Source organism: Pleuronectes platessa, chromosome 22 (genome assembly GCF_947347685.1).
Source record: "Pleuronectes platessa chromosome 22, fPlePla1.1, whole genome shotgun sequence".
In the NCBI taxonomy this organism is placed as follows: Eukaryota; Metazoa; Chordata; class Actinopteri; order Pleuronectiformes; family Pleuronectidae; genus Pleuronectes; species Pleuronectes platessa.
This window is the reverse complement of record NC_070647.1, coordinates 1230037-1252500: the sequence shown is the minus strand read 5'-3', so window position 1 is coordinate 1252500 and position 22464 is coordinate 1230037. Positions and strand designations below refer to the sequence as shown.

Below are 22464 nucleotides of genomic sequence, written 5' to 3'. Positions count from 1 at the left end.
TCTGCTCTTCTCCGCCCTTCGTTTCCTTCACTCCACCAGAGAACTTTGAAATAATTTGCGTCTCGTGGGTTTTTAACACATTCTAATTTGCAACTAAATGGGACATCTGTTTGAGAAAAGGAAGATTTGCCATGGTTGCCAAGGCAACTATCACCCTGAAAGGAAAGGGTTGGGGGTAGGGTGGTAGGATGGAAGAAGAAAAAGAAGTCAAGACAGATTTTAAGGACAGAATTAGACTTTGGTGGAATATTATCCCTGCAAAACCAACTGTAGCGGGACCTGTTCACTCTTTTTTCTTTCTTTATCATTTTCTCCTCCCATTCTTCTTCATGTTACATTCCACTTTATCCATCTCCCACTTTCTGTTTCCCTCTTCATCTCCTTTCTTGCTCACGCCCCCTCTTATTGTACAATGTTTGACATGTAATATCTGGTTACAAATATATAGCTGACCATCAAATAAATTCATTCAAGTATTGGGTGGCATCAAATCTAGGTGTCACATTCAATTCTCATCTGAACTTCAAACCACATCAAATCATTAAATCCTGTTACTTCCATCTACGAAACATTTCAAAAATCAATTGGTTCTATCTCTCCCTGATTTAAAAAAACTCATACATTACTGCAACGCCCTGTATACAGACCTCAGCCAAACCATAGTAACTCATTTGCAGCTTTTTCAAAACACAGCTGCTCGCATTAAAACAAAAGCAAACCGTAGGGCTTAAATCATGCAAATTCTTGCATCCCTTCGCTGGTTACCAGTTAAATTCCGGATTGATTTTAAGACTCATTTCATAACTTTTGAAGCTCAACTTGGGCTTGCCCCCACATACATTTCGCAGCTCTTGACTCCCTATAATCCAGGTCGTAACCTGAGATCGACCAGCCTGTTCCGGTTGGCTGTCCCTAGGTCAAGGCTGGCTACTCAAGGTGGCAGCCCGAGGCTCTGGATCTGAATTGTTAGTAATCCTATTTTACCCAGGAAAACTACACTACAATCCTAATAGCATGGCAACTCATCCACCTGCTCTATAAAAGGAAACACAAGTTGGAGCCCCCATCCAGCACACACTCCTCTTCTGCAGACTCCTGCGCTCACCCCCTCTTACTGATTGTGTTTGTCTGCCCATCTGCTTTCTTCGGATCATTCTCTCCTCCACCTTCTACCCTCCCATCTACTCGACAATGTCACAGACTCCTCCCTGAGAGGAGAACTTAAATCCATTTGTTCTTTTGAAAATCATTTACACACTTTGACCGATTAACATGTTGTTAATGTTTTTCCATATCTCCATTCCTTCCCTGTGAGAGTTGTCTCCGGAAGGAGCTCATTATCGCTGGGCATGAAGTTGACTGCCACGGTCCCGCCTGATTTGTCACATCCCAGTTCCCTCCTGCTGCTGAGCCCAGCAGATTGGGTTTGTTGTGAAGTGCTATGTGTGTGTGTGTGTGTGTGTGTGTGTGTGCGTGGGTGCTTGCGTGCGTGCGAGCGTGCGTGCGTGCGAGCGTGCATACGTGCGTGCGTGTGTGTGTGTGTGTGCGTGTGTGCGTGCGTGCATGCGTACGTGCCTGCATGTGTGTGTGTACACGTGCACGTGTTTATATATGTTTTGAAGTGTAGCTGGGGGTGGTGGAATGGGGGAAGATTGTCTAGAACTTCCAGCTCTTGGGAACGTCGCAAAGCATTTTCCTACAGTCTCTGCTCGTTACTTTCTTCTTTCCTGCCGATAACTCTTGTCAGAGGAGCAGGAATGGCAGCGAGTCACATTATGTGTTTTTAAATCGTTTTCATGTGACATTTGTCATGTAACTGATATTGATAATACAGTGATTCATGTCGTTTTCTTTAAGGATTTGTATTGTTCTTTGAAATGGAAATGGGTCATGGTAGAGCTTCATCCAATTACAACTGCATGAGATGGTGACAAGGTGAAGAGGAAAACAGTTACAATGGCAAAGATTTATGGCTCAAACAGCATATTTGCGTCATCAGAGTGGCCACATCAATCTATCCAGAAGGCTGGTGACATTTTTCTGCTCAGCATTGTTGAGTTTGGATGGATTTGTCTGTGTTGTAAATTGAATGAATTGGAAACCTTAATTCGGCTTACCGCATTAATTATGGCTATTGTTCCCTGCACTTTGATGGCTTGGACATATTGAATGAAGCTATAAAAGTGAATCAATTGAATAATGAAACGATATCCTGGTTGAAAAATTATTAATGCATACTTTTCAAAAAGTGTGACAGATCATCAGAAATTCCCCATATCAATTTTCATATCAATTAAAAAAATGTTGGTCAGCGAATGGGTGACAAAGGCCCATAAAGCACATTTCAGCGCCAGGGTAAACAGCAGGGTAAAGCAGCCATGGTGGGAACACCAAATAATGACCTTAATCGTTTTGACAAACTAAACTGCATGAAAATGAGTCTATATTTGAGATAATCTAAATACATATATATATAAAAAGTTCAATAATTTGTCAAAATAAATCATTTTAATTCACCTTGTTTTTACTTTTAACAACAAGTTGTTGACTATTGAGCAGATCCATCACCATGTGTCATTAAAGTTAGTGTTTGATTATGTGTTTGTGGGACATCCCATCACAGATGCATTGTTTTACCCCAAACTGGATCAATGGATACAGTTCAAAATCAAATCAACAAATAGCTGTATAGCTCACATTGCGTGTTTTGCCAAATTGGGGGTGTGAGAATTAGTTTGGCTCTCTTGACATCAGACACTGAGAGAGCAAAAGTGGCTGTTTAGAGCAAAAGATGGGGAGAAGGTTGGAGTGTCAGAAAAGCAGAGGAGAGCAGGAACAGGGGAGTTGACTATTCAAGTGTCACTAATCCTATCTATGATTTCTTCCCTAGGCTTGTCCAACGATGTCCCTCTTTCTCCTCTCTGTGTCTGTCTAGCTTCCACTCCTCGTGTCTTTGTTTGGTTGTGTTGTATTGCCTGTCATTTCAGTTTTCCCCTCTTCCTTCACTTCTAGCTCTACATCTTTCCCAATCCATCGTTCCCCATCCCAAAAGCCTCCCTCTCCTTAATCTTGTTTGCTGCTGCAACACATAGAAACATGCAGCCTATCTTCCATCATGTTACGATGGCACATCAGGGAGACTGAGACCTGCCAGATATGTGTGTGTGTGTGTTTATATGTGAGGAATTGAGTACTTCAGTGTGATGGATGGATGGTTGGATAATTTGAGAGTGTGAACTGGTAGTTACAGCTCTCTCTCTCTCTCTCTCTCTCTCTCTCTCTCTCTCTCTCTCTCTCTCTCTCTCTCTCTCTCTCTCTCTCTCTCTCTCTCTCTCTCTCTCTCTCTCTCATACGCACACACACACACAAACAAACAAACCCACACACACACACACACACAAATACCGCCTTGAGCACCAGGCTGGTATACAAGGTAGAGTCTCCAGTGTTTTGCCTTCTGACTAACAGTGGTGTGTGTGCATTGCAGAATGTCTTGCTTTTCATTTTTCTGCCCAAATTGTCTGCGTAAGACGCACGTCGCAGGCGTGTGAGCGGTGCTGCTGTTTTAGAGAGTCAGGGTCTCGGCTCGTTTCTCCACGTACCACATGTGATTTACAACAAAATAGACGGTGAAAATGTCTCTCATCGCAGTTTCAATCTGTCCAATATGTTACAAACAATATGAATATTTGCATTAATTCCTGTACCAGTTTAAAAGTAAAGCACTCTTGTTTGTGAGTCTGTTAACAACAGATGCCTGTGAGACGCAAGTGATCATTGAAACAGGCGTCATATATTGTGAAATTAAATCAAAATGATCTATCAGGCCAGACATTATTGCTGGTGGGGCACCTTTGGCCTGGGGCTGCAAGATTCCCACACCTGTTGTACTTTATCTGAGGATGAAGAAGAAAACATGTTCAAGTCAGTCCAAAGACTCTCGGATTATTAGCACACTGCCCCGCCGACACTGACAATCAGTCGCACTCTTATGTATCTGAATAAGTCAGCTATGTAATGTCTTGTTACGTGTCTGTTCACTATATCACTTTATGTGTTTTTTTTGCTCCACAAAAATTTAACAAAGCAGAGTGTGTGGCACATTGTGCTGACAGGCACACAATGCACTGTTGCATGTTATAGATGCAGAGAGAGAGAGAGAGAGAGAGAGAGAGAGAGAGAGAGAGAGAGAGAGAGAGAGAGAGAGAGAGAGAGAGAGAGAGAGAGAGAGAGAGGGGGGGGGGGGGTGAAATGGACAGATGTCTCCACTCTGTCCCAAAGATCGGTTCTGTGATGGCAAAGTGTCCTTGTCCAGGATTCAAACAATGCTTGGACACACTACACCCAACTGGGCTCACTAGTGTCTGTGTGTGTGTGCATGTGTGTGTGTGTGTGTGTGTGTGTGTGTGTGTGTGTGTGTGTGTGTCTGGTGTGTGTGTGTGTGATTGTTGTTGCCAGTGTATCATTTGTGAGAAGACTGTGTCTCGAACAAACACACACACTCTCACACACATCACTTTTAACATAATGTTGAAAAAACAAGAGTTGACTGTGTGTGTGTTCTGGGACCTGCTTCGAGTTACATCACTCACACTGAGGGCAGCCATGTATGCAATCTGTCTCTCTTCTGGTAGGTTTGGGGGTGAAAAGGCAATGCCACACAGGTGGAACCAAGGCCACAGGGAGGGCAGATTAAAAGAGCAGTGCACCTGCAATCCAACATATTGCTCTCCTTAATACCCTGCTCGGTTTATCTTGAGCAGGCGGAGTTTTAAACAAGATCTTTTGTCTGTGCATTCAACTATAGTTGTGCACACACAGGTCTTATGTAGAATCAGACTTTTTCCCACATTGCATTGCATATTATTAAAACTATGCACTTGTTTCTCTCTAGTTTGTGTTGTACTCAGTCAAACTTTACCCGCCATGAATCCTAAATCTTGAAAGTCTTTCTAATATGTTAACACTCGTCCATTTACCAGGTATATATCTCAGAAAAGGCATGAGGTTATAACTTGAACTTTGGTACAAGGGTTCACTTGGACTCAAGGATTAACTGATTCGGATTTGGTGGACAATTGTATATTCTGTGAATGCAGGTTATCACCAATGCCCAGAGGTAATTTCCTTTGATCTGACCCAAACATTCACTCACACTCAAGGATGACCTAATTAGATTTTGTCTGAGGTCAAATGTCAAGGTCACTGTGACCACACACATGAATATTCCTGATGACTTCAAACACTAGTGAAGAAAAACTTTTCACACAAATGTCCAACAAGGTTAAATGATGAAGTGAAAAGGTCAAAGGACAACTTTAATGTCACATCTAAATGTGAAATTTGAACGATTGGAATGATGGTGAAAATTATGGAAAAACTAAATTCTAACCTGAGACACAAGTTATGATAAACTCTGGACAAAATAGTCACATCAAGATCCATTCTAGAGCTTCGAATCATATCACATGATCTTTATCATCGGCATATTTGCAGAGGAAAGTAAAGTAAGTGGTGATTTAGGGTGAGCAAGGTAAAGTTAGGACAGCACAATACACACACATTGGTAGACACACACACACACACACACACACACACACACACAAAGGGACAGTGAGGAGGGTGCTGGAGGCTAGTCTCTGTCACATCTCTAATCCTCCTTATTATCAGAGTGAGATATACTCTGCCTGCAGGGCTGCCTTCCCCCAGCATCCTCGCCATCGTGTGCGGGCCCAAGACGTGAGTGCTAAACCGATCGAAGTCTTGCCATCAAAGTGTATGTGCAAAGGTGATAGAATAGCTAGTGTCTGCAGTAGTTGTTAGTCACAACAAATCATTTGAGTGAAGAAAATGTGTCTTTCGCAAAATATAAAAAATGTCGTTCTCTCACAAATCCGTCTCGAGCATGGCACCACACTGTGCTGAGTGGGCTGACCAAGTCAAACTCACATTCCTGGCATGTGCCACCGTGAGCTAAACACAAATGCATGTTTTGCCTGTCTGCACACCCTAGTCTGTTTCCTCAAGCATCACTGTGTCTATTGCATTAAAACTGTCAACGTTGTTGAAACAAGCACTGCTAATCCCATTATGTGGGCGGGGGTGGGGGGTGGGGGTGGATGCAGTGGTGGTGGTGGTGGGAGAAAAGCAGGGCTGTGTAACCTCAGCTTTTCAAATTCCTTACTTTCAAGACTCTGAATCTATGCCAACGTTTTAATTTGTCTGATGTTTTGATCCTTTGACTTTGCTTTGGATCGTCTTTTCTATCGTCATCAGGTTGAAGGAATGTTTTCATGGCTCGTGCGCTGGCACCCCACATTGTCAGGTTCAGGCATTCAAGCCTGTCCTGTTGTTCAATTCAATGTCAAGTAGCTGTGCTAAAGAGCTGCAGCTGCCAGTTTACAATATAACTACTAAATACCTGTGGTTGTCACTAAGTTTGCAAGAAGAATGTCTGAATGACATTCTTAAACTTGAAGTTGTAGTCAGAACTATTACACTAGAGTAAAGTACAATGAAGCAGAGCAGAATAAAATCAGTGTGTTTCTCTTGCGCTGAAAACATCCTCAATTAATGCTAAAGCTCATGATTATAGTTCCAACTCATGATTACTAACAAGCACTCTCGTGTTGGCTCAGTTCATTTAATTACACAATGGGACACAACCCTTTTGCTGATTACTTACAGGTCCCCTACTGTAGGCTCCCATGGGCTCTTACACTTTGGATCAGCCTCCCTCTGGGAGTAAGATCAGCAGACCTTCTTCATACCTTAATCATTTATCGCAATGCTTCCTATAGCACCTTGAGCATGAATTAAACATTCATTATTAACAATATAGAAAGGCTAGGTAAAAAGGAGATTGTTAAGCGCATTGCATTTCAAGTCCAGATATCTTTCTGTCTGAATTCTATTTCTCTGTCTATCTGTCTGTCTGGGATGTGTAGAACAGAACCTGGACTAGTTTTCTTCAAATATGTGATCTACAATCGAATGCTAATGCTTGACCAGAAGGTGTTTAGATTTGACCCGAAGTTTAATTGCGTAACAAACAAGTCCAGATTTTATTGAATACATTCAACTAGGGTTAGAGCATACTGGCCACAGTGGTTTTCATTGCATGGTTGATCCTTTTAACACTGTCCCAATCTCATAAAATAATGATGTCTCATTAACTCAAACATTAAAACTAATTCAAATTCCCAAAATAGAAAGAGGATATTAACAATTTTTTCCAACTAATTTTGTTGTAGTAGTAAATCAAATTCGTGTTTCCATCAAAGTTCTGTGCTATATGATAGTTTTTCCTCACCTCATGAGGAAGATGACATAAATCACCTCAACTTCCTGTTTGGAGCTTACAAGTCACACCTGTGTGATGTCACAACAATGACAACATGCAATTATGATTTTTTGTCTTACAGCAGAGGCTCAGCAAAATATTTCATTTCCTACTCATTTAGAGAGAAAATAAGCCATTTGTAGTTATACTGTCCCACTAGACTTTATGCGCCAATCACCTTTAAATCACCCTATGTGTGAGAGTATGGCAGTTTAAAGACAAAGGGGAAGTAATAAAAGCATAGTGAAAATAAAGAAGCATCGATGCATTTGCAAATCCCAATGTTCTCAGAGGAGAACAATTGAGGAGCATCTTTTTACCCTGTATATTCCCTTTGTGCGTATGCATACTGCTGTACTTCACTCCCCCAAGCTGCCTCCTAGGGTTGTTAAGTCATGAGTAGTTAATTAGATCTAGCAGAGGTGGGCACCATTGGTCGTTTTCACTGCATTGGTGCATGTAATGATTGATACCTTTACCCCCATTACAGTCATCATCTTTAATTTAATTGTTTTCTTTTTCTCCTCACTCCAATACCACAGCATTCCACAGCCTTAACCTTATGTGCTCAATAGTGTGTGTGTGTCCGTTTATTTGCTGAGTTTTCCTCTCACTCCAATGTCTGGATCATGTTGCCACTCCATGCTGCAAGTTTCAGGCCTGTACTTGTATATTACTATAATAATGAAAAACGAAACAATGGAGCCTATGTCAGATATATGAGGCTGCAGATGCATACACAGTACATGTTACTGAGACATTCATTGTTTATTTTGATCTGCCCATATGTTGACTATAAGAAAATAAATCAAATATCCCCAACTTAAATTTTGTCTTAACAACAAATTTACATTGAAAGAACATAAATATACTATGCATGTGAGAATGCAGTTCAATGTAAGCAAAACCATAACCCAATTGGTAGGCTAATCATTGATTTGAGATGAGCCGTGGATGACATGAATATGCATCAAGTAAATCCACAGAGGATTATGACCCATCTCTGCAGTTCCCCTCAGCTGTGGAGTGTTTTAGCGTCTTTCAGTTCATAATAGTTCCAAAAATATTGGCCAAAATACTGAGTCCACAAATACATTATGATTTTAAAATTCTATAACCAGCACTACTTCCTCCTGACCCGTCGCCGAACTCTGACTGCCTTCCCTCCAGGACGTCCGACAACATCACTGTTGATGTGGTCGTGAAAAATTCTCTCTCAAACACAGAGGCAGACTCAGAGAGCAGGCTCTCCTGGCAGCAGGTCGTTTCCTAGCTGACGAGGAGAGTGAGGGGCACATGGTTTGTGAAGAAGAGAATGAAGAGGAGGAGGAGGAGGAGAGTGGAATCAGGAGCTGATGCGGTTAGGTCTAGAGATAAAGAAGAGAGAATAAGGAGAAAGAGAAGGAGGGAGGCAGGCAAGGAAACCCTGTAGCCCTTGGCAGAGCCATTCAAATATTCATGTACTGATGAGTGATATCAGTTGGCACACACACATCCCCCCCCCCCACAAACACACATACACACACACTGACATACACACAGAGAGAGAGACAGAGTGAGAGAGAGCTGCATGCAGGCTTAAGCAAAGAGTTGCACATTGCCCTGTCTGTGTTAAAACCTTAAATGAATTTTGAAAGAAGTGTTACTCCTCCCTTCCTCGGGAGAATGACGGCAGTAACTCAGTGAGTGTTTGCAGACTGTTGTGTTTCTCCCTGTGTGTAGCCTGAAGATGTGCTTGAGGACTGACAGCCTTATCATAAACATCTGCTTTCTCCTTTTTTTTAAACCCATAACAAATACAATCCCTTCACATTAACGGATTCTTTAATTATGCGCCACACTTTGATTTTTTTGCTCTAAATTAACACAAATGACTTGTTTCATTTTTAACCCTTACCTGATGAAAAGATCATTATTCATGAGCAGGGACATAACCTATTGAATTATAGTCAATTAGTCTTGGGCTTGCTTCGCTTACACCGGAGAGGTTTTCTCACTCAGAGACACTGTAGTCAGTTGGTTGCCAGAGATATTCTCTTATCGGTAACAGTGATGGCGAAGCCTACAGGATTTTCCTGCTATTTGGACACCATGATAAAGTTTTGCTGCAAGATAGCCTGTTTGAAAGGGAGCGACGCCTTCGATTAGAGGAGGATCGACATTAAATTAAAGCTGGGCTACTTTGTGAAGGATGTTGTAATCCTCACATGACAAAATGACAGATTGGATCGTCAGTATTTTAGGGATAGTGGATAAAATAACTTATTTCTCAAAAATGTACTGCCACGTAAAATCTCAATTTGAACTGAAGGCAGTGTGTTTTCTGAAGTTTTGACAGAATCTCAAAAGTGATATTGGTGATTGATAGCATATAGTTTGAGAGTGCAGTACAGGTTTGTACCTGAGGCTTTGACTGTTTCAACCCATTAATTTAAAATAATTACTTATCTGTAACATACTATCATTCTTATGATTGCTCCCGCATGATCTTAATTACGAAAATCAACTTTCAGAGGATGAAATATTTCATTGGAAAGCATCCATCACAGTCAACATATCATTTATTTATTTATGTCATGTTAATGTTTTTTTTTTCAGGTGCCTGTGCTTTATAATTCAACAACTACATCTACAGAAGTTCTTTTTTTGCGCAGTGAACCATATGAAATGAACAGGGAAATTATTTTATGTGGCACCAGGCTATTGTTTGTATACATCTGATCCTGGTTCGATTTGAGAAACTCAAAAATGATCCAAAATGTGATAAATAATTTTAATGAGCAGATACATGCTGAAATAATCCGGAAACTGTTATCAACATGATCAGTTAAATGAGCCAAATCCAGCAGATTGTAAATGCAGCTGAGTCCAAGCAAACAGTAACCAAACTGGGCTCATCCAGAAACTGCCGAGGGAACTCAGTGGGTAGGTACACATTGGAGTCCTGGATTATGTTAGAGTCGTGTACAGAGGGACATGCACACCCAGGTTTATGTTATCCGTGTAAACCTCTAATCCCGAATAAACAAGGATTAATGAAAATGTGAATTTTGTGTTAAAAAAATTCTCGAAGCAAATTAGCTCAAGCATATTTCAATGTAATTTTCATTGTGACCTTACAATGAACTGAAACTATTGACTGTTTGGAGGAGAAGACATCAGTCTACATACAGAGTTTGCTTTCGGAAATGGTTATAAATAATGTTGGATGTAAATTATTTGCAGTTAATGAAACCTGCACAAGTTTAATATCGTCCTTTAAGTCGTCTTGAATAAGTCCATCCAGCCATTGATCAAAGTACAACACTCACTCTCTCCATCCTCATGAATCTTTCTCTTTGCTTCTCCTCCCTCTGTTAGGATACATCAGCATCTGGCTGGTCATTGTCAGGGAGAAACTCTTCACTGTTCCTCCTTTTCTCTCTCTTCATCCTTCCATTCACACCGAGAGCCGGCAGCATCAATCATACTGCTGAGCTCATTCCATTTTAATTGAGACGTCCATGTTAAGATGGACATGAATATTACATTCCACAGGCCCTATTAATATGCTGAGGCCAGTCTAAATGTTTTAATATTTGCTGTGTAAATTATTGAAATTGTGTTCATGGGCAGTGTAAGATCATTCGTCAGAAATGTTTAGTCTCTGATGTTCACGAAGTGCTGCAATTCTAATGGCGTGCACCCCAGCTGAAATAGAATGATTTCCCAGGGTACACTGCTTGATCGGCCCTCCCGACGCTGGTGACCTCAGGATCACCATTTTTAGCTTTCTTAAAAAGAGAAAAGACGGGGAGAGAGTGTGTGTGACAGGTATTTCTTCCTATCTTCAGGTCTGTCGTTCTGTTTCCCCATCTGTCTCAGAAGTCCCCAAATATGTCAGACACACACACACTCCGGAAATTATTCTTAAAAATTCTCATCTGATGTTCCACTGAGTACAGACGCATTGAGTAGCGGCCTTGGCGATAAAGTTGGCGTTTCGAGTGACTGCACTCAGCAATTTAAAAAAGCTGGCTGCATGGCGACGGACGTCATCGGCTGATTTTGCACACACAGGCGCGCGCTTGTGGTGTGTTGGTGAAGATGGATCTGAGAACAGATTGTAAGTGACATGTTAATTTCTTCTCCGTCACTCAACTCACGGCCGAGGCATTCACTATCAAAGTAAAGGGACACGAGCGCCGGCCGTCGAGGCTCTTTTTCCTCCTCTTTCTCCCTTCTTCTTCCGTCGTCTTCCTGTCGAGCATTTTAAGACTGGCTGTGATCAAGGCGATGTTTAGAGCAGCCCCTTCCCCCCACAATTACCACCACCACACGTACACACACACACACACACGCAATAATGTTTCCTAGTAAGTCCCCCTGGAAGCTGTGCATGTTTTAACACTAAAATGAAGGAAGATTACAATTGTCGGTGTTATGCAACAGAAGAGGAAGGGAGAGGTTGTTTTAGATTCATGATCTTTGCTCTCTGTATTGTGTTCCTGCAGTTTTTCCATTAGACAGGCTGCCTATTCAGGCAGCAACGACAGGAGGTAAGACACACTGAATCATCATGAATGGACAGTCATGGATAGTGTAGGCTAAAGTTTAACATTATAAAGCATTGTGTGTTTTTTTTGTCCGCAGCCTGTGGGCCTACATGCCAAACCTTTACCCACAATCTCCCCCTCACATTGTTGTCTTTGTCAAAACATCAGCTTTAACAGAAAATGCACTGGGAAATATTCTGAGCATTTTTCCAGTCATCTTGACTATCAATACTGTTCACATAAGGATTTTTATCACTATGAATTATTAATAACAATATTTGTATTTGTGTATTATTTGAGTGCTAGGTTTCTAACCAATAACTTGCAGTTGTAAGCATATTTTCCTTCTTAATGTTTTATCATATGCAGGTGAGCATTGATGCTTTGTACCACAATACACTGCGCTGTATTTGTTGGCTGTGTGTTATCTTCTCCCCTATTTTTCAATGTGGCCACTTTGAGGAATGTTAAAAGTTATCCTGTTCTCTTACCCTCAACCTCCAAACGCATGACCTGTATTATTTGTGTAGATCTTAAAGGTTGTGTAAAGGTTAGGATAGGAGACAGTAAGATATCTCTTCTTGTAATAGGGATTTCATTAACCAAACTTTGTGTGTGTTTGTGTGTGTGCAGGCAGCCCTGGTATTATGGTTGGGGTTTCAACTTACCACGGGGTCAGGCTCTGCTGGACAAGTGGAATCAGATCCCCGAAAACACAGACATCCTGGTCACACACTGCCCCCCGCTGGGTAAGACGCAGATTACATCACACACACAAACACACACACACACACACACACACACACACACACACACACACACAATGTATGCTACAGTAACAAGCTTTCTTTTTTGAACTCATACACATTGAGTCATTCACATTAGACTCTAAACACACCTATGACATAAAATAGTGTCATTTAGAACAATCAGATTTTTAAAATGAACGATTATCTTATTTTTTCAACATTAAAATACAGATATATAGGTATTCATTTAAACATGCACCTCTGTATTATTGTGCATCAACATGCTCTATGCAGTTATTTTCCTATTTTACACACAGGATAATTCCAAGTGTATTTCTGTTCAATTTGATTTTATTTGTATAGTGCCAAATCACAACATACTTTGACTCGCTTACTTTACACTTTACAATGAAAAATTATAGAGAAACCCAACAGTTTCCACAACAAGTAAACACTTAGCACAGTGTACAAAGCTAACTCAACACATTCACTATTCAGACAAACCCTGTCTCTAAGAAATACAAATGTTTACATCTAAATATTTAGTGACCACTTGACGCTGACTGGAAACACTGCTAGTCAACCCTGTTCAGCTACAACTTCTCAACATCGCACCCTGTCCGCTACGCAGTCCACTTGTTGAGAGTCTGACTGAAGCTTCCTGGCTGTCGTCAGCAGCTACTGTATATCAGTCACTGTGTCCCAGAGGGACATCTCATCATACCACTGACTTCGTTCTTCTTTCAGAAGTCATCAAAGATTGATATTAAGTGCTCAGTGTTGTATGTGTCAATTACGAAATAATGCATTTTTACTTTTTTAGTGAGTTGTAAAAATAGATCTAACAGAATTTCTGTCGTTTTGTGTTATACTATCAATTTTTTAACATGGTCTCCATTTCAAATGTTTTACAACAGTATATACATATGTGTAAAGGAGAGTGTAAATCCATAGATTTGGTGTTGGTTCTTACTTTATTGCAGTTACATGGCCACGTGTCTATTTTTAAAGTATCCACATACACATACTCGCACATATAAATGCAAAAATATACAATGTGTGTATATGTCTGTGGTGGATGGCAGATAAAAGCAATGAAAATGGTGAAACTTTGTCGAATCATTTTCAGGTTGGCCAGATGAATATAAGGTGATTGTCATCAAAGCAATGACTCACTGTCCAGTCAGCTCATCCTGCCCTGACTGAAATCTCATTTTACCAGATTATTGGCCTTCCTGGTGATCACCTCTCAGCTTGTGGATGTGTCTCACACACACCCAGTCCTTACACACCAACATCACAAGAGCCGGAGCAAACACAGATGGTGGTGCACAAGCTTGACATCCTGTAGATATTCCTCTGTCTCAAAGACATACACACAAGCAGACAGAGACATTCAGACACTCCTCTCACTCCCTGACTCACAATCTCACACACACTTTCACACCTCATCTCCTGCTGCAGCTGCGGTGTTCAAATGTGAGTGAGTGTGTGTGATTGATTTCTGTGTCTGCGTCTCTGCGAACACGGCCATTTATTTTTCATTCAGCTTAGCCAAGTGTCCCCAGCTATCTGCTCATGAGCGACTAGCATATGGAGCAGCTACAGTAGGCAACTAATGCATGACACACAGTCACAAGAACACTCTCTGTCTCACAAACATACACACACACACACAGATGAGAAAGAAGAAAAGAAAAACAGAAATGAAAGACAATAATTCTTGAAGGTGCCAGGAGCCAAGAAAAACAATGCAGTTTCAAATTATTTCTAAAGAAAGAAGGAATAATGAATCAAAGGAAAGAAGGTGAGGGAAAAGGAATTGTGATCAAGATGTTTTGCACTGCAGCAAAAGCGAGTATTTTATGAGCTGTGATAAAGTGGCAGATCTGTGGCTGGAGAGAAACAATATGGCCTCTTTATTTGGGTGTGAGGAAGAAGTTAACAGCAGAGAGAGAAGGAGAGAAAGTAAGACAACAAGAGGAAAACAGGCTCTGTGCCCAAAGCAGCAGCTGCCAGTGCAAGTGGCCCTTCAGAGCAAAATACCCTGAGACACAAAAAGCCCTCGTAACTTCTAACTTCCCTTCCACCTTCTTCCAAGACATGTAAAGAAAAAGTTAGAGTTTTAAGGCTCTCTTTAATTAAAGTGATTCTAATCGTGCGTTTTTACAGGTAGACGAATTCAGCAGACACGGAAGTCAGACTGTATCATTTTACCAGCATGACTGATATACGGCCAGCTGAGATTTTATGTCTGTGTTATGTATGCGAGGGTCCATTAACTCTGCTTCTGAGGTTTTAAGTACTCGAGTAATAAAAAAAAAAAAAGTGTAAAGTATCCCTTGGGGCTCTTCTCTTTCTTTCTTCCCTTCTTCCCTTCTTTCTTTTATTTTCTTCTTTCTTATTTGCCCACTGAGGTCCAGCTAGAAGCAAACAGCTCACTTCTCATCTGTCACTGTGGGCATGGACATTAAACCTGACTTAGTCTTAAGGCCAATGTATGCTTCTCCGTTTTGACGGACACGGACAGATAGGACCGCCTTCTCCAACGTGGAACGCCCTCTCCGTGCCCCTCCGTGGCTCCTCGGAGAGCTTTTCGTGCAGCTCTCATTTTTCTAGCTACACGTCGAAATGGCGGAGAGCCCACGGATAGCCCTTGGCTGTGATTGGTCCGCTAACGCCAGCATTTCGGGACCTCAAACTTCCTGTTCCATTCCCTACATCACAATAAACCAAAATCACAACTATGACTATGATTAATGTGAAAAGTGTGTTAAGCCAGCGACGTTGTCCGGCTGACGGTGGCTGGTTAAATCACTTACGGCATGTGTGTACGGTCACATACGGTTATAACAAACTTTCATAACGGGGGTAGCGGGCTAGCCACCATGATAACTGCGGTGGGAACAGCGCAAAAACCCGCTGACTTTAATCCCACGGCTGTCATGACACTGTTTCTCAAACACCGTCAGGTTAGAAGCAAACACTTGGTAGTAGTTAGTATCGGGTGTCCGTGCTGACTGTGTGTGGAAGCTGGGGGGAAGCTAGCTGCCTCCGTGTAGCTTCAAGCTGTTGCAGCTGTTGAATTAGCAACTCAGTTTGGAAACAAGACCGGGGAACCGCTGCGTTAAGACACGATAACATAAGCATTTTGACCCGCTGGGTGTCACTTTATTTCAGCAAAAACTGTCTCGTCATCAACATCCTTTTTCTCGAAGAAAAAGGCTCGAAGAACTATAAATCAAAAAGGGTCCGTCCGCTCCGTCCGTCCGTCCGTCCGTCAGTCCGCAACGGACTCTGAGAAGCATACAGGCCTTTACAGGGGAAGGTTTTAAAGTGCCTAAAAAGAGTCAGAAGCAGCTGTGTAAGCTCAACAGCCATGTACTGCACTCCAGCCGGAGGTGTTTGTAAAATCTCACTTTGACCTCTCGTTCTTTCTTTAGCCCTGTCAGTAAACTTAACCATCTGAGAAGCAATATGGTGACACATTTTGAACTATATAACCACATGGACACATTTGAGATGCACTGGAATGCTGCCTGTAAACCAGACATCACCGTCCAACACTAGCAGTACTTAAAGGACGTCTGTTTCTCTGTCCATGATATCTTCACAACTATTGACCACATGTCTGTTGACTCTACTCGGTTTACAGATCAATTTAAGGAGTATATGTTGTATTTAAATTCTTAGTTGCCGCAATTTATTCAAGACCTTACCTGTGAACTTTAGACCTAATCTCCCCTGATTTGCGATGGATATTCATGGTTCACAGAGGATGAATTACCTATTGGCCTCGGGGTTGACCCCCTGAACCTCTCCTCTAGTCTGACTCTCAGGCCGAAATGTCAACGAGTTAAGGTGAAAAGAGACATGAGTTTTGGACTATTGGCTAGGACATTACTTTGGGTACTTTTGTTTATTTCCAGTATTTCATATATAAATTGCAGTATTTTAAACAGTAAGAGTTCATCCGTTAGGTTAGTCAAACACGGAATGAGCTGTCCTGATTTCATACCACAGGGCCTTAGACATGGACGTCTTTCCATTTTTAGGGCCCGAGCACCGAATGGTGAGAGGCCCTATTGAAATTGTAAGGATTATTCTTATTATTCTTATTATTAGGGCCCGAGCACCGAATGGTGAGAGGCCCTATTGAAATTGTAAGGATTTTTATTAGAGCCCGAGCACTGAATGGTGAGTGGCCCTATTGAAATTGCAAGGATTATTATTATTTTTATTTTTTTCGTCAAATGAATTGGCTTCTTGAGGGCTTTAACATGCTCAAAAAGTTGTTAAATTTTGCAGTAAATTAGAAAGTGGTGAAAATGTACATATTCTGGAGTATTTGGAAATGGGCGTTGCAAAATGGCTCAACAGCGCCACCTGGAACTAAGCCCCTAGGTTTCCACAAAACCGATTTTCACCAAATTCTAGACATAGGTGTATCGTGACTAATCATAGAAAAAAGCCTCAAGGAGCATTATGAAAAACGCAACAGGAAGCCCGCCATTTTGGATTTAGTGGCCATTTTGGCCATATTACACATTTTTACTTTGAAGTACTTGTGATGACCTTGTCGTAGAACTTTCATCAGATCAACCAAAAATTTTGTTCAGTGTCACCAACAAGATGGAGATAAAAAACAATTTAGAGGTTGATTTTTCATCACACCGTGTGATCATGGCGTGCCGTCAAAGTTTGATTAAACGCCATCAAAACACGAGCTTCTGTATCTTGGACGTATTTGGTCCGATCGAATCCAAAATACACATGTAAGACAAGAGTCGCAACCTGAAGAAATCTATACAGAAATCGTGACTTAAAATCACAGCGCCCCCTGGTGGCAGCAGGAAATGTCTTGGATGTATTCCTCCTCATCCACTGACCTCAACCATGTCAAACTGTAAAGAAAGGGTCTCAAGACATTGATAATGAAGGCATAAGATAACTGTGACTTTTCGTCAAACGCCATATCAATGGCGTGGCATTAAAGTTCATCAACTCGCCATGAAACACAAAATTGCTGTAACTTCAGTGTTCATGGTTCTATCTCACTCAAACTACATGTGTGTAACAAAATCCCCCCCCCCTAAAAATATTCATATGGTTTTAAGGAATGGCCTTGGCAAAAAAACTGACTAGCGCCCCCTAAAGGGCAGCCCCGGCACTACGATTGGCCGACATGTACAAAAATCGATTGGTGCATGTGTCTTTTCATAAAAAACAAATGGGTGTCTTGGATAGATATGTTAGACCAAACAGGAAGCCCGCCATTTTGGCTTTAGTGGTCATTTTGGCCTTATTCCACATTTTCACTTTGAAGTACTTGTCCCAGGGCTTTCATCAGATCAACTTCAAATTCAGATGAAGGTCATCACAACAAGATGGAGATAAAATTGATTTAGAGATCAATTTTTCGTCAAACCATGTGACCGTGGCGTGCCATCAAAGTTTGATTAAACGCCATCAAAACACGAGGTCCTGTATCTCGGACATGCATGGTCCAATCAAATCCAAATTAGACATGTAAGACAAAAGTCCCGGCCTGATGACATCTACACAGAAATTATGGCTTGAAATCACAGCGTCCCCTGGCGGCTACAGGAAGTGACATGTTTTATACTTTGATGAAATGCTCCTGGCTGCTTTACAATATACAGCTCAAATGAGCTCAGTCAAGTCATTGGATCATGGTCAGAATTGTGACATTTCCTCAAAGCGTGTAAACATTGATGTGCGGCGAAGGATCATCCTTCGCCAAAGGACACGATGTTTTCATAACTCCACTCTGCATTGTCCTATCACTACCAAACGTCTGTCAAATGATCAGAATCTAAGCCTGAACAGCTCTATGTGTCAATATTTCCTGAGTGTCATAGCGCCACCTACTGATTCGCCATGAAACAGGAAATACTTTGTTAATCCACTCTGCATTATCCAACCGGCTCCAAACTACTGACCTATGATCACAATCCTGACCTGAACAGCTCCATATATAAATATTAGTTCATGGTCATAGCGCCACATACTGATCAGTGTGAAAATTAAGTTGTGGTAACATTGTCCAATTGACACAAAATTGCTCACGCTACATCAGAGCGCCTACTTGAACAGATCTATATGTCTGTGCGTAATAATAGTGATGGCGCCACTTACTGGCAACAGGAAGTAAGCTTTGTTTTACAACTATCATTCGATTAACATGAAATTTTCACAGTGTGATGTGCAATTGATAGCGTGGACCGTAATGAGCAATTAGCAGGCAAGGATCGACATCGGATGACGGACGCAGGAAGTGAAGCGTTAATCCTTGCCGCAGTGCGCAAAACGCAGGCAACGCGGAGATGGGCGCTTGGTCATTGATCGCTCTCTCCACCGACCACAACAGGCTTCAACGTGCAGGTGCTCGGGCCCGCCAGTGCTACAACGTAGCACTAGTTGTTTATTTGTTATCTTGTTAAGTTATCTCTCTTTTTCTCTTTTCCTTCTTGTTTACTTTGTCATCCCTGTCTGAACTGAGCAACAGAAGGGAGGGAAGATTGAGACATGAGCCCCTCAGTCATGTTATTTCTCTGACTTGATGCTTTTTATTCAGCATCAGCCCCATCCCTCCTCACAGAGCAGTCACTAAATCATATACACTCCATGCTTCATCCCTGTCACACATACTTTGAAGTCTGCATCTGTGTGTGGTGGTGATTGATCTTTATTTTCTGTGGCTGCTTTCTAAGAGTCACTTTTATTTTGTGCTGGGTGTGCAGTTTGCCAAAGACAAGGAGTGTGAAATGAACAGCTCCGCTCTAAAATGTGATGAATCACTTTATGGAGGGAGATTCAATTTATAACCTTCCTGACGATACATTTAACCATGGAAAAACAGAAAAAGGTTGTTTTTCTCTCAGCGATTTCTGTGATTGAAAACAAATTTCATATATGTAATAAATATAAAATAAGAATTACAACATATTCAACTCTGGACCAGTTGGCAACAATATCAACAGCAAGAATTAATAGTGGACTGAATTCACAGCGACTATATAGAGCATATTTTCTACAATGTCATGCAATATCTAAAGGATCTACAGTATGTTTTCACTGAAATATGGTTCTATGACAAAATATGATTGAATTACTGTTGCTGTCCATTTCATCCCACTCAACAGCTACTATACAGAGTGGGAAGCAAAGCCTCATGATCTTGCTGTGGGTGAGAGCAGGTTCTGTAAGTCGCTGGTTTGGTTAAAGATGTGTTTGTCTGCAGGTTTCTTGGACTGGGTTCCGAAGAAGATGCAGCGTGTCGGGTGCATGGAGCTACTCAACACGGTCCAGAGGAGAGTCCAGCCCAAATTACATGTGTTTGGACACATTCATGAAGGTGAGTGCATGCGTCTTCAACAATACATTAACAGGATCGACAGGACGAATGGATGTTATTACATCAGATGGCAATAAGATATTTTTACTGAGCTTAAATCTCAGGGAGCAAGTGAAAAAAAAATTTAGACAGCCAATTTACCTTATAGAATATGGAGATATTATAAAATCTTTTTTTGAAGAAAATGACGGAAGTCTATATTAGAGAATAGCTGAGGTGCCACAATGTTATCATGATTTCAACCAGGCCAGCAAGGGCAGAGAGACTGTCTCCTAGGATAGAGGATTTCTTTTTTGAAGTTATCGGGTCAGTGCTGAGCCCCTGGAGCAGCGGTCCCCAACAGAGAGTTCAGTTTAGAAACTGGATCAGATTTTATAAGAGAAATAGGCTGAAAGCAGCTCTCTTTGTAAATGTGACAAAAGTAAAAAATTATACTGTCAGATGGTATTCGTATTGGCCTCTTCCACATATAAAAGGGCCAAACCACACACAAACAATTCTGTTCCAAAAGTGACACCTCCAATTAAAGGAAGGACCATCTTGATTAGATCACACCAGCAAAGCCCATCAACGTGTCGATGTTGTGACCCATGAGTGCTTAGTATAACTAGTACTCAGTAACTCAGTAGTTACTATTACATTATTACACAAGCTCTTTGTAGTTATTATTACATTACTTTACAAGCTCTCTGTAGTTCTTGTTATGGAAGTTTTATGGAAGCTGGTGAAAGGAGAACTCAGGCAGCAGATGTCTCTGATGTCTTATGCTATTAAGGAGGGCTTAGGGGTCTGGTGGACACCGGCTTGAGGAGAGAGACGTGAAATGTGGGGGTGAATCTTTAGCGAAAGGATTGATGATCCGGTCGACCTCGAACGGACCAATATACCTCAGCGTTAATTTCCGGGATTCGGTCTGGAGAGGCAGATCCCGGAATGACAACCAGACCATCTGTCCAGGCTGGTAGTCAGGAGCAGGGGTGCGGTGATGGTCAGCCACTTGTTGATTGCGAGCAGCTGTGCGGACGAGGGCTACCCGGGCCTCGAGCCAGACCCGACGAGCACGTTGGAGATGCTCCTCCACGGATGGCACTGCCACGTCAGTCTCCTGGGATGGGAAGAGAGGAGGTTGGAAACCATTAGCTGCCATGAATGGAGACATACCTATGGCAGAGCAGACCAGGGAGTTGTGAGCATATTCAAACCAGGAGAGGTGTGTGGACCAGGAAGCCGGATGTCGAGCTGTCACACAACGCAGGGCCGCCCCCAGATCCTGGTTTGCCCGTTCTGTCTGGCCGTTGGTCTGAGGAAGGTAAACCTGACGAAAGGCTGACCGACGCCCCCAACGCCTGGCAGAACGCCTTCCACGTCCTGGCGGAGAACTGCGGACCCCTGTCCGAGACGATGTCAACGGGGATGCCATGAAGGCGGAAGACGTGCGTGACCAGAAGGTTGGCGGTTTCAAGGGCGGAAGGTAGCTTGGATAGTGGAATGAAGTGAGCCACCTTGGAGAATCGGTCAACAACGGTAAGTATCACCGTGTTGCCTTCAGAGGGAGGTAGGCCTGTGATGAAGTCAACCGCCACATGCGACCAAGGGCGGTGAGGGATGGGTAGAGGACGCAGTAATCCGGCAGGAGCTTGATGTGACCCCTGGACCACACCCTCGATCTCCCACCCTGCTGCTCCAACCACGCAGGCGGAAGGCAGGGTGGTGCTTCCTGATGTGTCCTCCACAGGGAGAGCAAACTGACGTGACAGCGCGTCCGATTTGATGTGACAGCCGCTCTGTCCACAGGGATACTAACATGTAATATCATTATCAATGATCATACATATGGCCAGGGTGCACAAGCTCTACTGGCCGAGTCAGCGTGCACCCAGCCCGGCCAGACAGACAGATAATACGGATAAATTAGTTGGTTGAACAGCTACAGATACAGAAATAAATAGTGGTGTAATCGTTCATCTCTACTATTTACCAAATCCAATATTTTACCAGGCTCCACAGAAAGTCATATCTTTGACCTAAACCAAAGAGAGGGACTTTAACTGAAAGATGAAGAAAAATGCATTGCACAACTTATAATTACAAAGCAGTATAAACCAAATATGGGTGCCTCATTTACAACATGTACTTTCAAAATGTGTTGATAAACAAAAAACCGATAGAACTGGTTAGAACTGGTTTCTTCACTATTTGACTGCAAAGAAATTAATAATACCTGTGATAATGATAATGCGAGTGTGAATGAAATCATGAACCTATATTGAATCCTTATGATGAGTATGGGACAGAGTGAATTCTACCATCTATTTCAAATATATAGCTGTGCATATTCAAAAGGAGAATCAAGATGCTGCCTATTCTGGAGTTTAGTGCACTTTAAAAAGACAAACAGTAAATTGTTGTAACGACAGTGTGCTTAATTCAAGCCCATTCTTTCTTTCCCTCTGCTCTCAA

At 42.0% G+C, this 22464-nt stretch overlaps 1 protein-coding gene across 1 annotated transcript in view; it reads left to right on the top strand.

The window, feature by feature from the left end:
• Window positions 1-22464, top strand: part of mpped1 (metallophosphoesterase domain containing 1) — a 58021-nt gene that overhangs the window by 32435 nt on the left and 3122 nt on the right. The window contains exons 5-6 of the mRNA XM_053414973.1: window positions 12511-12626; window positions 19891-20004. Of these exons, the coding sequence (XP_053270948.1) occupies window positions 12511-12626; window positions 19891-20004 (230 nt within the window). The remainder of the gene's footprint in view (window positions 1-12510; window positions 12627-19890; window positions 20005-22464) is intronic.